General features: G+C 39.9%; 2 protein-coding genes and 2 long non-coding RNA genes across 8 annotated transcripts in view; 2 read left to right on the top strand and 2 right to left on the bottom strand.

Annotated features, from left to right (window-relative positions):
* Positions 1-376: 376 nt before the first annotated feature.
* LOC135090507 (uncharacterized) lies at positions 377-2,904 on the bottom strand. 4 transcript variants are annotated; one of them, XR_010262002.1, is made up of 5 exons: positions 2,704-2,904; positions 2,464-2,625; positions 2,113-2,317; positions 1,591-1,766; positions 377-817 (listed from the first exon to the last, which is right to left on the bottom strand). It is a non-coding gene; the product is annotated as an uncharacterized LOC135090507 (long non-coding RNA). The 4 variants fall into 4 exon arrangements; XR_010262001.1 differs by having other exon boundaries at positions 2,469-2,625; positions 2,704-2,903; XR_010262003.1 differs by lacking the exon at positions 2,464-2,625 and having other exon boundaries at positions 2,704-2,897.
* Positions 2,905-3,731: 827 nt separating this feature from the next.
* The window catches only part of LOC135090499 (uncharacterized), a 40,914-nt gene continuing 24,920 nt past the window's right edge, over positions 3,732-19,725 (top strand). Inside the window, exon 1 of the mRNA XM_063987320.1 lies at positions 3,732-3,821. The gene's annotated coding sequence lies outside the window, so the exon portion shown is untranslated. The remainder of the gene's footprint in view (positions 3,822-19,725) is intronic.
* Positions 8,342-15,436, bottom strand: LOC135090486 (uncharacterized). Of its 2 annotated transcripts, none has more exons than XR_010261945.1 (2): positions 8,686-15,436; positions 8,342-8,372 (listed from the first exon to the last, which is right to left on the bottom strand). XR_010261945.1 is itself a non-coding variant. In XM_063987254.1 (2 exons), exon 2 carries the CDS (start codon positions 14,534-14,536, stop codon positions 9,215-9,217), a length of 5,322 nt encoding a protein of 1,773 aa, XP_063843324.1. In that variant the 5' UTR covers positions 14,537-14,618; positions 14,932-15,436; the 3' UTR covers positions 8,342-9,214. The 2 variants fall into 2 exon arrangements, 1 of the variants encoding a protein (XP_063843324.1); XM_063987254.1 differs by having other exon boundaries at positions 8,342-14,618; positions 14,932-15,436.
* LOC135090513 (uncharacterized) lies at positions 15,437-19,432 on the top strand. Its single transcript, XR_010262020.1, has 4 exons — positions 15,437-16,688; positions 17,950-18,055; positions 18,358-18,517; positions 19,072-19,432. It is a non-coding gene; the product is annotated as an uncharacterized LOC135090513 (long non-coding RNA).

Genomic DNA, 19,725 nt, shown 5'->3' with positions numbered 1-19,725 from the left:
ACACCATAGAGTGTTGTTTCTTCCTTACACAGACCACCTAAACAACATTCACAAGCTTAAACATTAGCAGTGAGTGCTTCTTTCTGTTTAAGTCCTGTTTGTTACTCCTCAAAACCTTCAAACAGTGCCAAAAGCCTCATATCTTCATGGTACCGCTTGAACATTCATGCACTGGTTGAGTATCTTGTGTGTAATTTTATGATGAAAGGTTTTTAATGCAGGGACAGTTGTTTATAGGGATTTTTACATTATTTTTAGTGTACAACCATCCAAAAGGCATTTAGCTCAGTGTTACTGCAACAACCACACAGTACTGAATGTAGGGTTTCCTGTTTCATTAGAGATTTCTCTGCAGTGGTGTTTTCAATACAAGGAGTGTTTTCTATAGTTATTTTCTTTATTTTGAGGGCTTGCTATATCCTGCACAACTCTAAAAATACATCAAATTAACCTCCCACCAAAGCACAATACAGACACTTCCATTGGCTGTAACATTACTGCTAATACTGCAACATTCTTCCTGAGGGGAACCACACACATTAACAATAACACATGTTACAAAAAACTACACCAAACATATTAAGCTCAACATTTTTGTATAATAATTTTTATAAACATGAATGACCAAAAATGGTTCTAGGATAAAAGAGGAAAAAAATGACAGAACACTACAGCATAACAGTACAAATGGCAGGTGTGTCTCTTTTCTCTTATTCCTTATTTGCAAGGATTAAAGCTGTTACCTTAGAGATCACAAGAAGTGGGACGGTACAGTTCGCTAAGCTGCCGGTACACGTAGGATGGTGCAGTACCTCGACTGAAATAAAAGAGATTTAAATGGTCAGCAGCCATTATTTAAAGCTAAGTGAGTAGATGTGCAAGATAAACAGGGTACAGTAAAATCCCTCTTGTCCGGCATCAACGGGACCGCCGACGTGCCGGACACTTGAATAGAAGTGAAATTATGTCCACGATGACCACCCTACACTCACGCATCTTACCACAACAATGATGATCAGCTGATCTGATCAGCTGCTTAAGTGTAAGCACAACACACTTCCTTTTTTCTACAACTTTAGGCGTGATGAAGGCGTCGGGCGATAAACAGTGCACACGCGGGACTGAGTCACTGAGTAAACACAGTGCAGTGGGCTGCGGGTGGCGCGAAGCAGTGCGCTGTGGTGGCAAGGGGACGGAGTATGCCTCGCGTGGGAATTTTAATTGATTTTGTGAGCACACGTTGATTTTTTATTGATTTTAAGGCTCGGGGAAAAATGTGCCGGATACTTGAAGCTGCCGGATACTGGAATGCCGGATGAGAGGGATTTTACTGTATAATAAATTGAGTAAGTTGTTTATCTCACTCATAAGTAAAACATAAAGGCCTTTCATTTGATGCATTTAGGATCAGAAGTTTTACTGGGAGATGAAGTACAGTGCTAAATAACAGTTTGTGCATAAAGCTGACAAATACTGATGTCTCCTGAGGTCAGCCCAGGCCCAACAAGGAAAGCAAATGAAAAAATTAAATGAACCCCCAACATCACACCTTGAAAGGACCACACAGTCATATGAACAACACAAACTCACTTGTTAGTTATCAAACTGGTGACATTTTCTGGAGGAACGTAATCTAGCTGAGTCAGCGCAGTATTTACAGACGGCCAAAACTTTGTTCCCTCTGGGATAATAGAAGTGGTGGTTTGGTGGCTTATTTCTTCACAGCCCATCAAGCTAAATTTGTATGTGGGAGTGCACACATACAGCTGAAAATGAAGATTTGTGACAATAAGCAAAATGCACAATTCATGCCATGATTTTCAATATTATATAGGTACTGATCTGATAGTATCTAGCTCCACATGAGACAACAACAGGTTGAGGTTTGAGAAAGGACCATCCAACACTCAACACGAGGAATGTATATCCACCTACATGAAATAAACATGTGGAAAAGGAATGTATCAAAAACTGGAATCAAGAATTTCTGTGAGAATAAAATGGTATGTACTTTTGTGATACCTTCCCTGTTCAATTTGCAACAGTAAATATGTTTCAAATACTGCCCCACTGAAAGAGGTATCAGGATAATGACTAACAAATAAAACTTACTGGAACAGAATAAAACTTTGGTGGTGAGGCAAGAGAGGCTGCACCAACAAAGGTCTCAATGCCTCCGTTGGTCACCACCGTCTCGGTGCCAACGATGACCTTTGATGACCTTGTTGACACGTGACATGATGGGGAACACTGCAGAGTCTTGAATTAATGTTGTCTCAATTCCAGCAGTACATAAAGCTTTTGCCACTGGGTGACCCTGCACAAGTAAAAGATGTATTGAGAACATAAGAACGTAATAAAATAAAGGAAGCTGCAAGAAGCCATCACCCCTACATGTGGCAGTCCCTGTGTTATGTATTGTGCACATCAGACACGATGACGTGAAAGAGACGCATAAAACACCTTACATCATATTTAGGGGCACGTTCGGCAACAATAACGTGGAATTTCCTTTGTGTGGCTGCCTTGGTCAGGAAGGCCAAGACCAGTGGACACATTGCACACGTCACAATGACCTCATCATTGTGAATCTTGCTTACACCTTGGGCAGCTATCAATTCTTGGCTGAAATAAAAGGAATCATTATAATACTGGTAACAAACAACGTCAATGTACCAAATGTCAGTGTAATCTTTACTCTACCTTTGTTCAACCTCAGCTTTCTGTTCACCAATGGCCTCAAGTACTCTGTCCTGCAGCTCTGGAATAACCTCCGTGCATTTTGGGAGATCTCCACATGCAGGGTGAGTCTACTAGCATGGACTGTGAGAGGCTTGGGTACTCCACACCTTGCTTCTCTCCACGTGGTGTGTTGTGTTCGTCAATTACTATCTGCGTGAAGAAGAAAAATAACTTAAATAAATAAATGAGATACACACACACACACACACACACACATGAGGGCAGACAGGCAAAATACGTAGAGAGAGAGAGAGAGAGAGAGAGAGAGAGAGAGAGAGAGAGAGAGAGAGAGAGAGAGAGAGAGAGAGAGAGAGAGAGAGAGAGAGAGAGAGAGAGAGAGAGAGAGAGAGAGAGAGAGAGAGAGGCTGTACTTAAGCAATTATATCTTTTCATACCACACACACACACACGCACACGAACGTTTCCCTAAGGGCTCTCCTTGACACACAGAGAAAGGCTGGTAATTCTCTGTTGATCATTAGCTACAGTATGGAAGCCTCTGTTATACTTGGATATCTCTGTGGAGTATTGTTGTTTTTTAACGTCAAATGGTAAATACTTAATAATGATAAGCTGAGATATAACACAGTATTAAGCCAAGCCTTCAATTCACACAAGCTTTTCAATGATTTCACATTACGCCACACAAGGGACGAGACATTGCAGTGCAAGACCCGCCAGGACCAGTTTGAATTTGGCGCTTCAATCAGTAACATCTAGATACTTTGACAATTACAGTGATAATGGCCTGAGATTTATTTTTACACGCTTATAATTCTTTATATTTAATTTTCTATTAGTTTAGTATAATATAAAAGAAGTTGGTGCTTGTTATTGAAAGCTAAAAGTGTCTTGTGGATAGGTTGGCTTGCGTACTGTGCGGAGCAGGCTGGGACGGACGACACAACCAGACGTCAGACACAAGGCACTAGGTTAAAAGGGTGCCATAAACTGGTGCTTTATTTAACGTATTTTCGCAGAACAAGACAGTGACAGGGGCCGTGGTGGGTGCCTGCGTGTGCTGGTGCAAGCTTGGTGCCTGCCGGGAGGTGCCTGCAGTGCCACAAGGGATAATATTGGTAAGAAACCGGCCCACCACTTGTCCAGCCAGCTAATTTGCACAGTGTGATGTAACAGGCGGTAACTGTGATAGTGTTGTTACGTGTCACCCACAACAACAACAACACAGGGCTGTCAGGTCAGTGGTTAACCTTACTGTTTATTGTTGAGCCTCGTATTTCATGTTTTTGCACCTGGTTAGGAATATATTGACGTGACCCAGCATTCCACGGTGCCACAAGCGCTCCAAGCCTCCACCACAAAACTCTTACTAATTAACCATGACAGGAATTATAAAAACGTCAAAAAAATACACTTATCTAATGTTATCAGCTGAGGTGGAGGCAGCCTTCCCCATTTGTCCGCCAATATCTGCTTCATTTCTCACTTATTGTAAGCCTAACACGTCACTAAGTGGAGCCACATAACTAGGCTTTCATATCCGCTAGCTAGATATATCTGCCATTGCCTCATTTAGTTACGATGGAAGAATAACAGGCAAAATAGCGGCCGTTCTCTCCACTGACAAGGGCCGCCATGATGCCTGGCTACCTCTGCCAACCTGCTTCAACCTGTGGGTTCCAATATTTTTTTATTTTTTTCTTAACTTCTTTATTCTGATGGTATAGCATGTTTTTTATGGTTTATAAAAATAATTATTTGCTTTAGAAGTATTTTCGTGGCTTGTGTTGAGTTGTGTTCAATTTTGTGTTGCTTGCCGAAAATGCGGGGTGTTTTTTTAGCAGTATTTTGACAAACTTGATTTTTTATTTCACGTTCTAACTACGTCTTTTGTATTTCTAAAAATTGCTTATGATTTTTAAATTGTTTTTTGGTTCCTGTTGAGAGAAATAAGTGGACTTTAAAAATGGTTTATGGTCCTGTTAAAAGTTGTTATTACAACACTTTTTGTGTTATTGTCTCTCTATTTGAGCTTGTAACTAACTTTTCATTGCTTGAAAAAATTGTTTGTATGTTTTAAAGTGTTTTATCTTGTTGTTGAGTCAAAATAGGTGGACTTTTCAGTGGTTTTTAATCGTATTTAGGTTCAACACTTGGTTTTTACACAATTTCGGTTTTATTTGTTTACTTCTTGTTCCAGGTCACTTTTGATTGTGTAAGATGATAGTTCAGATTTTTTAAAAATTTTTACGTTCCTAAAAATTCAAATGTTGTGGACTTTTCAATGATTTAAATGGTGCCGAATATTTCAACACTTTTTCCATATTTCATTTGGATATTTTTTAAATACTACTCAGGCTAAAGCTGTTTTAATATTGTGAATATTATTTTAAGTATTTGTCAAGTCAGAATATATAAGGCATTCCAGCCTAGCTCCATTTTTTCGAGGGGTCAATTTCGAAATGAAATCCGTTACGGTACGTAAAATTGCCGTGACGTCACGGCCGCCATCATGGACCCGGGACCTTGATCGGCTCCTCTGTCTCCTCGGTAATAATTATCGTATTTTGCAGTGTTTTCCTGGTGTTTCCATGTGTTTCTAAACTCAGACGTGTAGATAAGAGTAGAATGAGTAAGAAAATAAGAGAAATAGAGGAGGAAGAGGAAGGGAGAAGGAATAGAGGAGGTGGTAAAACAGAAAAATGATAAGAAAACAATATTTAGCTTAATTTTCCCTGCTGCCCTGTCTGTCTTGGTAGTATTTGTCTTCCCTGACAGTGCTTCCAGTGTATTTGGTGTGTTTAAGAGGTGTTGGAGTGTGTCTGGAGGTGTTTAGGGAGTGTTGCAGTGTGTCTGGAGGTGTTGAAAGGGTGTTGAAGTGTGTGTTTTAGGGATTTGGTGATGTTTGAGTCAATATTTAGCGTTCCTGGTGTGTTTTGGGGTGTCTTAGGCTTGTTTAGGAGTGCTTTAAGTGTGTTTGGGACTGTTTTCAATGTTTTTTGATGTTTCAAGTGTATTTTAGGATGTTATGGACGAGTTTGGGTGTGTTTTGTGTGGATACCGGGGAATTTTGGGTGCGTTTGTGGGTATTTTAGGTCAGTGTGGGTGTTTTGGGGTGTTTTAAGTGTGTTTTGGGCCGTTTTCAGTGTTTTGGGATGTTTTAAGTGTGTTTTAGAATGTTATGGATGAGTTTGAGTGTGTTTTGGGTAGGTACGGTGTGTTTTCGATGCGTTTAAAGTCAATTGGGTGAGTTTTGGAGTATTTTAAGTGTGTTTGGGGATATTTTGGTGCACTTTCGATGTGTTTAGGGTGTTTTTTGTGCGTTTAGGAGTGTTTAAGGTGTTTTAAGGTGTTTTAGTGTGGTTGGAGTTGCTTTTGAGGTGTTTTGGTTATGTTAAAGGCATGTTGCAGATAAGTACTGGGTCTTTGAGGGTAGAAGTGGTGTACTGGAGGTAAAATAAAAGGTACTGGAGTGTTTAAGGGGGGACTGTGATAGTAGAAGCGTGTCAGGGGTGTTATAGCGTGTGTTGTGATGTATGAAGCTTCTAGATGCACGTGTGTGGGATGTCTGGGTCTGTACGAGGTGTTGTGGTGTTGGAGTCCTAGCAGGGGAAGGTACTGGAGGTTGTAGTGATGGGTAGAGGGTAAAAACAGAGGTACACTTTAGGTTAGGTAAGGTTAAGCGTTCATTGGTGTTGATTCAGTAATACAATCTTTTTTTCTTTTAAGATACAAATGTAGAGGGACGAAATAGGGAAGCAGGAAGACCACCACCACCACCACCATCACCACCAGCAGTGTGGAAGAAAGTTTAGGCAAGCGAAGAAAGTTGGAAAATTAATAATTAAACGCTTGCTGTCTTTTATTATCTTGAGTATAAAATGGTTATATGACAATCTCTCTCTCTCTCTCTCTCTCTCTCTCTCTCTCTCTCTCTCTCTCTCTCTCTCTCTCTCTCTCTCTCTCTCTCTCTCTCTCTCTCTCTCAGCTTTGTATTAGTTACCCGTTGACAGAAGTGACAGCCGCGTTTTCTCTTGTCAGATGTAAACAAAGCGGTAGTTTCCTTCCAGCTGGTGATAAAACTCTTTTGTCGCTCTTCCTCACTCTCCCACGTCACGGAAGCAGTGTGTGTGTGTGTGTGTGTGTGTGAAGAAGAAAATGTTATATTATATCTACGTGTTTAAAAGTTTCCTTCATTTAAGTCCAAAGAGGCTGGCTGGCTGATGCTAAGGAAGGAAGGAAGGGGTGGTGTTTAGGGGTCTGGGATGGAAAGCGAGTGATGTGTTTTGTAGCCTTCAGATAAAAAATATTAACAAAGTTTACACAGTGGGAAAATTTTGGTGGTGAGAGAGAAAATGACTAAAATATTACCTCAAATTTAACCAAACGTGGTGGAGCTTCACACTCCTCAGCTGACCCTAATCAAACCAAGCCTAACCCAAAGAAGCCTACCCTAACTTGTGTCTGGTGCTTCCTCCTCCCCAAGACTGGCTATCTCGTGTCTTAATCCCAAGCTGGCCTAACCAAACTTTACCTAACCTAACCTAAGCAATTCTAACCTAGCCAAACCTTACCTAAGCAAGCCTAACCTAGCCAAGCCTTACCTAACCTAACCTAACCTAACCTAACCTAGCCAAACCTTACCTAAGCAAGCCTAACCTAGCCAAGCCTTACCTAACCTAACCTAACCTAACCTAGCCAAACCTTACCTAAGCAAGCCTAACCTAGCCAAGCCTTACCTAACCTAACCTAACCTAACCTCACCTCACCTAACCTAACCTAAAGAAACCTAGCCAAACCTAACATAACCTAGCCTAACCAAACCTAACCTAACCTACATCCTCTTCTCACGGCCCCACTTAACCAAACCTAATGTAACTTTCAGAGCAACGGCAACCCTCCGATCCGGCAAGCAAGTTGGCGGCAGCGATGGCGGTGGCGGCGGCAGTGGTGGTGAGGTGGACGGCAGGGACAGAGGGGCATTACAGGCTGCGGACATCAAGGAGAAGGTGAGCAGGGTGTTGTGTTGGTGTGTGTTGGTGTGTGTTGCTAAGCTGAGATGCAATATTTGTCACTCAACACTCGTGCAACACTGCCTCCATGCACAAGTGTGTCGGGAAAATGATTTAAAGTCGTAAAAATGTTCTTGTTTTATTTTATTTATTTATTTATTTATTTTGTTTTATTTTTTGTATATATAGGAGGGACACTGGTCAAAGGGAACTAAGTACAATAAGAAAAAAATACTGAGAAAAAATAAAAGATAAAAATGACCTCACTTAACCTAACCTAACCTAACATAAGCTAACTTAACCTAACATAACTTAGCCTAACCTCTTTTAACCTAACATAACTTAACCTAACTTAACTTACCCTAACCTAACTTAACCTAACCTCTTTTAACCTAACCTCTTTTAACCTAACCTAACCTAACTTAACTTAACCTAACCTAACTTAACCTAACCTCACTTAACCTCACTTAACCTAACCTAACGTAACTTAACCTAACCTAACCTCACTTAACCTAACCTCACTTAACCTAACATAACCTAACCTCACTTAACCTAACGTAACCTAACCTAACCTAACACCCACAGAGGAACGCACTGTAGCGTTAGGGCAATCCACAGGCGAGCAATGTGTTGCAACATTTATTGTAGCGTTCCAACCTGTGGGTCCAGGATAAATCAGCCCGATACCAAATCATGGTAAAATCATATGAGCGTAGAAACACTAAAAATACAAAAATAATCACTACATAACATGATCAGACCTTGAATAGTTCCCATGTACCTCATAGTATAATAAGTACAGAAATCACAAAAATATCTCTGCAGTTCACAATATGATAAACCTCCCAAACAATGGATAAATACCCTGTGTGACTCACATCATTATAAAGCTCAGAAAATCCTCATACATATCACTGTAAATCATAGCATGACAAAAATCACACAAATACACAATAACCATAACACTCACAACATTGCCAGCGTCAGTTGTGTTGAAAATACTATGGCGTGGAATCCCCAACAGCCGGATACGTCACTGGTGCTTTGATAATTGATAGGTAATCCACTGACGTCTCACTTTCATAACCAGTCTATAGAACAGGAGGGGCGACCTTATTCCCGAGTCCTACGAGGGAGACCCGTAGCTAGCAAACCGTCTCCACTTGTCTCACTCTCCTGTCTGTCAGTGTCTATATCAGGCCGCGCGGGCCTCCACAACAACCGTGTGCCACTCCGCATAAACTATACTCTTTAACAAATCCATTGTAGTCTACTTATACAGTATTTTTATCACATCAAATATCAAATACACAATTTACGGACAAATACATACATAGTTGGTGTAAACTCGTTCAGCATACAATAAGAAGTATATTAAGAGAAATAAAACAAATAATATTGGAACCATACCACTGACGGGTAGCACGAACGTAAAATAAACTTAACTTAACATGCGCATAATCATGTTACACTCCCCACCCCAAGAAAAAGAATTAAAATTATTGTTCTTCGATCGGAAGTATCAACACAAGTTTGTGGACAGATCTGTTAACCTTTATATCTTGATGACCCTTATACATGCTATTTCCGCTTTGTAACTTGTATCTAATTTGTACCTCTCTAACCTTACCATCAGAACTCGGTAAAACTTGACACACTTCAGCAAGTTTCCAATGCCCTTTCAAATTATTACTATCCTGCACCAAAACAATATCTCCCACTCGGAGATTTCTTTTCTCACAATGCCATTTTTGTTGTACAATTAATGTTGAAAAATAATGCATCATCCATTTCTTCCAGAAGGATTTTACAATTGCATTGATGAACTTTTGGCGAGTCCTTGTGTTTGTACTGCTGTCAAATACACCTTCTGGTGTGTGTACACTTGCACGCCCTAGTATTAGATCATTTGGACAAAGATAAGATCCCTTAGTACAGTCTGAACCATTTTTCATACCTATTGGTCTCTCGTTCAACATATTTGCAATCTCAAACATTGCTGATTGTAATTCACCAAATGTCAATGTACTGTCACCTATTACTCTGGTCATAACTCTCTTCACCAATTTTACCATAGCTTCTGAGCACCCATTCTCCCATGGAGCATCAGCAGATTTTGTAAATTTCCACTCCATACCGCCTTCTCGGCTAAATTGTGATAATTTTTCCTGGTCTTGAGTCAAGAAACAAACTTCTTTACTTGCCAATTTGAGTTGTGAACCATGGTCGGAATACATTGAGTGAGGGAAGCCTCTGATGGCTGTAAACCTACGAAGAGTAGTGATGAGACTGTCAGTATCATACCCTTCTACTAAGTCAACATATGATGCTCTTGTGCTGAGACAATTTACTACAACACCATACACCTTTTTTTTACATCTTCCTTTGACTGTATCCTTAATCATTAATGGGCCAAATAGATCAAGAGCAGAATGGTAAAAGGGAGGTGAAGGTTTCAACCTTTCTTCTGGTACTGGTCCCATGCTTTGTCCAATCACTTGTTTTTCTAAACGTCTGCATGTCACGCAGCGAGATTTAACTGATTTGATTAACTTTCTAGCTTGAGGAATCCAAAATTTAGCCTGTAGTTTACATAGAGTAGATTCAATCCCTCCATGGTCTTTATCATGAATATCCTTAATGCACACCTCTGTGAGTCTATGTTTAGTGGGAAGTAGAATGAAAGCTTCATTATTGTAATTATTCTTCAGCCATGCAGCAATTCTTGATCCTACATATATTATTCCATCCTTACAAAATGGACCTAACCGCTTGAACCTTTTTTCCCAGTTGTCTGTTAAAGAAATCTGGGCTCTTTTGATCCATAATATTTCTGCTTGTTTAAGTTGATCTACTGTTGGTGATGCCAGGATTCCCTTGAAAGAACGCGCATGAAGGGCATTCAAAACTCTTGCAGTGACTCCTATAATTTTGCGGTATGAATTAAATCTGTCTATGTCAAACATATTGCAGTCATTAATATGCCAGTTGTTTACTTCAGCTGTGTTAATGATGGACTTTATCTCTGGTGTTGGAGAGATTGACTTCATGGGCCATTGAGAAAATGGTAATTCTAAGAAAGTGGGTCCACACTGCCAGCATGACGTTGGACCCATATCAACAAATTTACTTGAACGGGTCATTAGGTCAGCTATGTTTACTTCAGTCGAGATCCAGTGCCATTCATTACTCAAGGAGCTTTCTTTTATTTCTACAATTCTATTTGCAACATAAGTTCCAGCCTTAATATTGTGTTTTGTTATTTGTGAAAGCACAATCTCAGAGTCAGTAAAGTGGTGAACATGATCAAATCTGATGTTAGTTTCGTTCATTATTGTATTGCGGAGGCGAACACTAAGAACTGCACTGGACAACTCCAGTCTGGGAATAGTCTGTGTCTTAATTGGTGCGAGTCTGCTTTTGGCTGCAAGTAGCTTTGATTGATACTTATCTTTCCCAACACGCCAACGTGCATAAGCACACGCAGAATATGCTAGGGTGCTCGCATCATTAAACAGTATCAGGGTTGGTTCAACTAATTCAGCATTACAAATGCATCTAGGCAATTTAATAGTTCCCAATTCATGCATATCATGACAGAATTTGTACCATTTCCCTATAAATTCCTCAGGTAAAGGATCATCCCAGTCTAATTTCCGTCCATTCTCATCAATGTACTCAATGATTTGTCTCATCAACAGTTTACCACGTAAAGTCACTGGTGTAACAAACCCCATGGGATCAAATATTGTTGATATGTAACTAAGAGCCTTTCTTTTAGTTAGTGGATTTTGTGGTTCATCGGAATTACTCTTAACTTCAACACTGCAAGTCTGTTTACACGTACTTTTCATTTTCATCTTGAAACTTATTTCATCTTCTACAGGGTTCCATACTAATCCCAGAACCTTTTCTCCTGGTATACCTGACAAGTCCACATCATTTCCAACTTGGGTCTTCCCACTTATGATCCACTCCTTCATGTGAAAGTTTCCACGGTTCAGAATAAGCTCAACATCCTTTATGATCTGACTAGCCTTCTCTGTATCATTCATGCTATGTATGATATCATCCATGTAACTATCTTGCACAATTACGTTGGCTGCTTCAGGGAATTCCTCCTTGCATTTCTCAGCTGTTTGTCTCATAGCAAGTATAGCAATAGCCGGACTACAAATGTCTCCAAAGGGAACTGCTGTGAGGGCATAGTGGTCTGGGGCCCGATCCTCAAAGTCTCGCCAAAGAAACCTGTGTACGTGACTGTCAAATTCAGATAACCTGATGCTATTAAACATCTTGGCTATATCTCCAACAAATGCTATGGAACCTTCTCTGAATCTAAGTAAAAGACCAAAAAGACTGTTCATTACATTGGGACCCTTAGCCCAATAATTATTCAGCACATGACCATTATATGAGGCAGAAGCATTAAATACAATGCGAGTAGGGGTGGAAGCTGAACTTTGTTTCAACACCTCATGATGAGACAAATAGTGCACTGGACCTTTGTACCAATTTAACTCCTCCCTATTTAGTTTTCTAGCAACACCTCTCTTTAACATGTCATCAATTTGTACCTTGTAATTTTCTGTTGACCTACTGCCCAACTTCTTCAGTCGCTTTTCCGTACCTTTAAGTTTCATTAGTGCTACCCCAAAATTATTCGGCAAATGATGTGGATCTTTAATCCAAGGGTAATGTACAGTCCAGGTCTTCTCTTTCTCCTGATATTCAAGTCCACTGAGAATCAATTTCATTTCTTCTTCTTCCTTTACAGTTATGTGCGTCTCTCTATTGCAGTCTTTACAGTTAATGCAATTGGTACATTTGGGTCTACAATTTGTGCCTAGGTGATCCATTGCAAACAAATTATCTATATCCTCCTTAAAAGTTCTACAGATCTCCCCTTGAATTTCAAAAGTGTTAGATGTTAAGGACATGTGGTTTACTTGAGCCACATAGTGCTCTGTATATTCATTTTTGAGTTCTGGGTGCGATCCTCTGACACAATAGCCGAAGGGACCTTTCATGAGTTGCAATTTCCCTACAGTTTTAACAGTTGTAGGAATGATGTCACAACTGTCAGCACCAATCAAAAGATCAACTCTCCCATGAGGACGGAAAATATGCATTGACTGAGAAACTCCTAACTGAGAAAGAATTATGTCCATAGGGACTGGATTAACTTCTGAAGTGATTTCATCCATTCCTACACATTGTATTAAATATTGTTTACCTGTCTCATCTACAAGAGGCATTTTATACATTTTAGTGAATACAGTATCACTTACATTTCCAACTGTTGTCATAGTGATGTTATATGGTGTGCCACATAATCCTAAGTCCCGTGCTTTGCGATGAGTCACCAAGCTACTTGTACTGCCGGGATCAAAAAGAGTTACTAATGAGTCATCTTTACAGTTAACTTGACCAATCATCAGCAAAGTACAACCATCTGACTTGTTGGTGTGAATATTAATATCATTTTGATAAAGCAAATAGTGAAGTCTCGGATGATGTGGCTTACCACAAACATTACCATTTCCTAACTTCATGTAGCAACTGCGTTTTTCCTGACAATCCTTAGAACTGTGTCCCATTGCCAAACAGTGAAAACAAACATGGTTCTTCCGTAAAACCTCCATCTTGTTTGAGGGTTCCAAATTATGAAATGTGTTACAGCGACTGATAGTGTGCGAATCAGAATTGTGATACCAACAAAAGTTGGGGTTTCCGTAGTTTTGTCTATGACGTCCAACCTGTGAACCCCCACTAGATAGTGTTTGAGTGAACTTCTGCATTATACTTTCCATGTTAGCCTGATGTTCTGCTTGTTGAAGTTGCAACTTTTGCAATGTTCTCATAATTTGACTGTCATCCTCTTTTACCTCTACACTATGAACAGTAGCCTTGGAATTATGTGACCTCTTACGAACATCTTTGTCTATATAATCAAGGACATTCTTTTCTTCCTTCAAATACTTTAACAACTCAGGAAAAGCATTTACTTTATTTGACAGATTTTGGTAGATCTTAGTCCACTCTCTTTTTTGTTGGGGTGGAAGTATTTTCTCAATTAAGCTTATCACAATTACAGTGGACATCTGTACTTCTAAATTATTTTTACTCATGTCAGTCCAGCACTTTTCTATGACTTCCACGGTTTCTACAAATTTACCAGTATTGCCTTCAGCAATTGGCTTTAATTCTTGCAGTTGGTTGATAACAGTATCTGTCAATCTAACTGGATCAGCATACCTTTGGTCAAGACGACGGAACATTTCCTTGTAATCATCATCTACTCCATGTACTACACTTAGCGCTTCACCTGATAAGCACTGTTTTAAGGCAAAGGCATTTTCCCCATAATTGACAGTCATTATTTTATCATAGTTGCTGCGAAATGTCTGGTATTGGCGTATGTCACCTTCAAATTTAGGAGGTTCTATTGGCTTCACCTTAACCTTAGTTGCACTATCTGTTAAGGCTGTCTCCTTTTCCTTTTTACATAGCTGTAATAAAGTCTCACAAGCACCTGTCTTCAACAATTCTGCCTGAACTATATACTGTTCTTCATTCTTAAGTTTTCCATTAAAGTCCTCCTCCTCTTGATCACTCTCACATAATGCGTCCATCACATCCTCGTGTCGTCTCTCGAGTTCCCGAAAAGCGTCCTTTACTTCCTCATAATAATCCTCAATAATGCTAGATGGCTTACCCTGCTTCACTTGCTCAGAGAGTAGGTTACACTTCCTAGTTAGCTTTCCACGGGCTGTCCCTCGTAGTCTCCGTCGGCGCTCAAGGTCCTCCGTCTTGGGCATGGTTGTGGGTGTTGTTGGAATGTAGCGTTAGGGCAATCCACAGGCGAGCAATGTGTTGCAACATTTATTGTAGCGTTCCAACCTGTGGGTCCAGGATAAATCAGCCCGATACCAAATCATGGTAAAATCATATGAGCGTAGAAACACTAAAAATACAAAAATAATCACTACATAACATGATCAGACCTTGAATAGTTCCCATGTACCTCATAGTATAATAAGTACAGAAATCACAAAAATATCTCTGCAGTTCACAATATGATAAACCTCCCAAACAATGGATAAATACCCTGTGTGACTCACATCATTATAAAGCTCAGAAAATCCTCATACATATCACTGTAAATCATAGCATGACAAAAATCACACAAATACACAATAACCATAACACTCACAACATTGCCAGCGTCAGTTGTGTTGAAAATACTATGGCGTGGAATCCCCAACAGCCGGATACGTCACTGGTGCTTTGATAATTGATAGGTAATCCACTGACGTCTCACTTTCATAACCAGTCTATAGAACAGGAGGGGCGACCTTATTCCCGAGTCCTACGAGGGAGACCCGTAGCTAGCAAACCGTCTCCACTTGTCTCACTCTCCTGTCTGTCAGTGTCTATATCAGGCCGCGCGGGCCTCCACAACAACCGTGTGCCACTCCGCATAAACTATACTCTTTAACAAATCCATTGTAGTCTACTTATACAGTATTTTTATCACATCAAATATCAAATACACAATTTACGGACAAATACATACATAGTTGGTGTAAACTCGTTCAGCATACAATAAGAAGTATATTAAGAGAAATAAAACAAATAATATTGGAACCATACCACTGACGGGTAGCACGAACGTAAAATAAACTTAACTTAACATGCGCATAATCATGTTACACGCACGGACAAGCAAGGTGTTATTCGGCAGTCTGATCCTGGACCTGCTCGGCTTGAAGGTGGTGCTGCCCGTGTCTCCTGCTCTCCTCGACTGTTACTCCAAGCACAACACCAGCGGCTTGTATTCCTCTCAGCTCTCCTGTGTGACTTATTACCAGCATATCATCGGTTTCGCTGCAAGGTTCCATTCTGTCTTGTTTGGTAATTAAGTGGGTTTGTTGTGTTTTGTATTGGTTTATATATTTTTAGCTTGTTTTTATTATTATTTTTTCAATTTTTTTATCCTATTATCTATTTATTTATTTTTTGTTTGTTTGTTTGTTTACAGGGTGTGTGTGTGTTTGTTTGTGTTCCTGCTGTTCAATATTGCAGCTTGTTTTCTTTATTATTGTTATTTTGTGTTTTATTCTATTTCAGTGTTCTGAGGGAGTCTTCAGGTGTTTTTGGGGTGTTTTGGGGTGTTTCTGGAGTGTTTTGGGGTGTTTTTGGTGTGTTGTGAAGTGTTTTGATGTGTTTTGGGGTGGTTAAGGGGTGTTTTGTGGTGTTGTGGAGGTGTTTTGGGATTTTTGGTGTGTTTTAAAGTGTTTTGGGATGTTTTTGGAATGTTTTGATGTGTTTTGAGATGTTTAGGAGTATTTTTGGAGTATTTTGGTGTGTTTTTTGGAGTGTTTTGGGATGTGTTTGTAGTGTTTTGGGGTGTTTTGGGGTATTTTGAAGGTGTTTTGGTGTGTTTTTGGAGTGTTTTGGGGTGTGTTTGTAGTGTTTTGGGGTGTTTTGGGGTATTTTGAAGGTGTTTTGGTGTGTTTTTGGAGTGTTTTGGGGTATTTTGGGATGTTTTGGTGTGTTTTGGGTTATTTTGAGAGTGTTTTGGTGTGTTTTTGGAGTGTTTCTGGGTGTTTTGGAGTATTTTGAGGGTGTTTAAAGGTGTTGTGGTAGTTTAAAATATATTGTTAGTTTACTTTTTTTTTACTTTTTATTTTCTTATGCATTATTTTATTTCTTATTTATATTGTGGTGTGTTGTCGGTGTGTCCTAACCTAACCTAACCAGCCTACCCTCTCCTAACCTCCCCTCAACCCACAGGCACTGATTGGCGTGACATTCAGCATAGGCTTCACCGTCGGGCACACTGTGGGGGCTGCGTTCTCCCGCTGGGGAAGTACTGGGTGGTTCGCGGCCTCGGCTGTCTACGCACGCACTCTCACTGTGGCTAACATAATATTCTTTGCTGTCTTCTTCCAGGAATCGCTGCCTGAGGTGTGTGTTTGTGTGTGTGTGTGTGTGTGTGTGTGTGTGTGTGTGTGTGTGTGTCTCATTTATTTTTTTTATTATGTATATTTTTTTTGTTTTGTATAATTTTTGCTTTTTTTTTTTTTTTTCCTTTCATTTTTTCTTTCTTTGCTTATTTTGTAATTTGTTTGTATTTCCTTGTGTCTCTGAATGTTGTTAAAGAGAGGTGCATTGTGAGTAAAGCATCATTTTCTCTTTCCTTTCCTCATTTCTTTACTTTTCCCTCTTATTCCTTCCTTTCTGTCATCATTACAAACCCTTTCTATTTATTACAAACCCTTTCTCTCATTTTCCTTACCATAAACCATCAAAACATCTTAACAATCTCATTTAAATCACTTTTCTTTTCATTATCATCTGTTTGTTTACATTCTCTTGCTTTCTTTCACTTATTAATTCATTACACTCCTGTTTGTGTGTTTAGGAATGTTTTGAGATATTTTGGGGTGTTTTGGAGGTGTTTTGGGGTGTTTTTTCAAGTGTTTTGAGGTAAATTGTCTGTTTTTGGGTATATTTGTCTGTTTTTGTCTGTTTTTTGGGTATTATTGGGGTTTTGGAGGTGTTTTGGGGGTGTTTTTGCAAGTGTTTTGAGGTAAATTGTCTTTTTTGGGTATTTTTTGGGTTTTGGAGATGTTTTGGGGGTGTTTTTGCAAGTGTTTTGAGGTAAATTGTCTTTTTTTGGGTATCATTGGGGTTTTGGAGGTGTTTTTTCAAGTGTTGAGGTAAATTGTCTTTTTTTGGGTATTATTGGGGTTTTGGAGGTGTTTTGGGGGTGTTTTTTCAAGTGTTTTGAGGTAAATTGTCTGTTTTTGGGTGTTTAATGGTGTTTTGGGAGTGTTTTGCAAGTTTTTGAGGTAAATAGTGTGTTTTGGGGTGTTTAATGGTGTTTTGAGAGTGTTTTGCAAGTGTTTTGAGGTAAATAGTGTGTTTTGGGAGTGTTTTGCAAGTGTTTTGAGGTAAATAGTTTGTTTTGGGGTGTTTAATGGTGTCTTGGTGGTGTTTCAGGGTTATATAGGGGTGTTTGGGGGTGATCTAGGGTAAGTAGTGTTATCAAGGCTGTAGTGGAAGTTACTGTGGGTTTTCAAAGGGTGTTTCCATGGTGATTCACTTGTATTTTATCCCTTGTACAGTAAAACTCCCTTTCCCTGAGTTGGCAACACTGTTTGTTTACGTTCGCTGTTGTCTCGTCGTGTGTGAGTCAGATTTGTGTCTTGTTCTTCCACCGCAGGGCAGAAGGAGGAGGGACATCGGTGCCAGTTTGACCGAGGCTTGGGAGGTGATCAATCCTAGGGCTCTGTTCTCCGTCAGCTGTGTCAAGGGCCTGGGCAGAGAAGGTGTGTGTGTGTGTGTTTGTATGTTCAGTATTGTGTGTTTGTTCGTGTTTGTAGTATTGTGTGTGTGTGTGTGTGTGTGTGTACTAGCAAATATTCCCTTATGTTTACTCCTGAAACACACACACACACACACACACACACACACACACACACACACACACACACACACACACTACCTCCCGTTCCTCTTCCTCCTCCTCTCCCTTCATTCATAAACATCTGTCTTTCTCTCTCTCTGTAGAACGCATGAAATTAATACAACTTAGCCGAGTTTACTTCCTCTACCTGTTCCTGTATTCCAGCCTGGAGTTAACGCTGATCTTCGCAACCCACCACAAGCATAGTTACGACTCGTTGGCGCAGGACCGCAAGTTTTCCTTCCTGGGCCTGGTCATGGCAATTACACAGAGAGGGTTTATGCGAAGTGTTAAGACTGGAACTGAAAAAGCAACTGCCAATTAGGTATGGTGTGTTCTGGGGTTTGTGTGTGTGTGTGTGTGTGTGTGTGTTGGAGAGGGTTTGTGTGTGTGTGTGGCCGGGAAAGGGTTGCCTGTGTGTGTGTTTTCAAGGGTGTTTTCATGGTTCGAGTTTAACAGGGTGTAGTGGAAGTTACTGAGGTTTTCAAGGGTGTTTTTCATGGTTCTTGTTTAACAGGGTGTAGTGGAAGTTACTGGGGTTTTCAAGGGTGTTTTCATGGTTTTTGTTTAACAGGGTGTAGTGGAAGTTACTGGGGTTTTCAAGGGTGTTTTCATGGTTCTAGTCTAACAGGCTGTAGTGCAAGTTACTGGGGTTTTCAAGGATGTTTTCATGGTTCTAGTTTAATGGGCTGTAGTGGAAGTTACTGAGGTTTACAAAGTATATTTTCAAATCTATATTTTTACTGTGTAGAATTACAATATAAAACAACAGGATTTATCAGTAACAGTTTAAGTAACAATTAGTTTAAGATCATATTATTTTCTTTTCCTTGCATTTAATCATTGTATGCCTGTATCTAATTCATGTTGGTTTCACAGGCACACACCTACATTGTGATGCAGCTCCTTGGAGGTGGAGAGCTGGCTGCCTCAGAGGATCGGGAAACACGAGAGGTTCACAGAGGCTCGCCTCGGGCTTCGGTCGTCGTGAGGAACCTGGTGTCAGCAGTTCACTACGTGCACAGGAAAAGCATCAGTGTTCACGGAGACCTAAAGCCAGACAGGGGTGAAAAGGGTTGGTGTTGAGGATAGACAGAAAAGAAAAGAAAAGAAAGGAAAGGTAAAAAAAGGAAGTTTTTTTGCATTGATTTTCCATCTGCTTATTTTAAAGAATTTATTGCATGGAATATTATTGATCTCCATCATTTGTATGGCCTTTATAATAAAAAGTATGAATTTATTCCATTCAGATATTATCCTTCTCCGAGGCCATTCTAATCTAAACATCTTTTCACGGAATCTCTTGTTCAAGGATTCTTCTGAAGATTCAGTTATTAAGATTGTGGATTTTGGGTTTGCACATTTGATGCCTGACAAGGAAAAGGATGGCAGCACGAAGACACCGTGCTTCACTGTTCACTATGCAGCGCCAGAAGTGTTGCTGCAAGCTGTGCAGAAGGGAGCAAATGGTACCGCTTGAACATTCATGCACTGGTTGAGTATCTTGTGTGTAATTTTATGATGAAAGGTTTT

This window comes from Scylla paramamosain, chromosome 35, assembly GCF_035594125.1.
Source record: "Scylla paramamosain isolate STU-SP2022 chromosome 35, ASM3559412v1, whole genome shotgun sequence".
NCBI classification, from domain to species: domain Eukaryota; kingdom Metazoa; phylum Arthropoda; class Malacostraca; order Decapoda; family Portunidae; genus Scylla; species Scylla paramamosain.
The sequence above is the reverse complement of the archived record's forward strand: the minus strand, read 5'-3'. Positions and strand labels throughout refer to the sequence as shown.

What these genes read in the sequence shown, in the direction of transcription:
- LOC135090486 (XM_063987254.1), bottom strand. Translation starts at nt 14,536, where the DNA reads ATGCCCAAGACGGAGGACCTTGAGCGCCGACGGAGACTACGAGGGACA.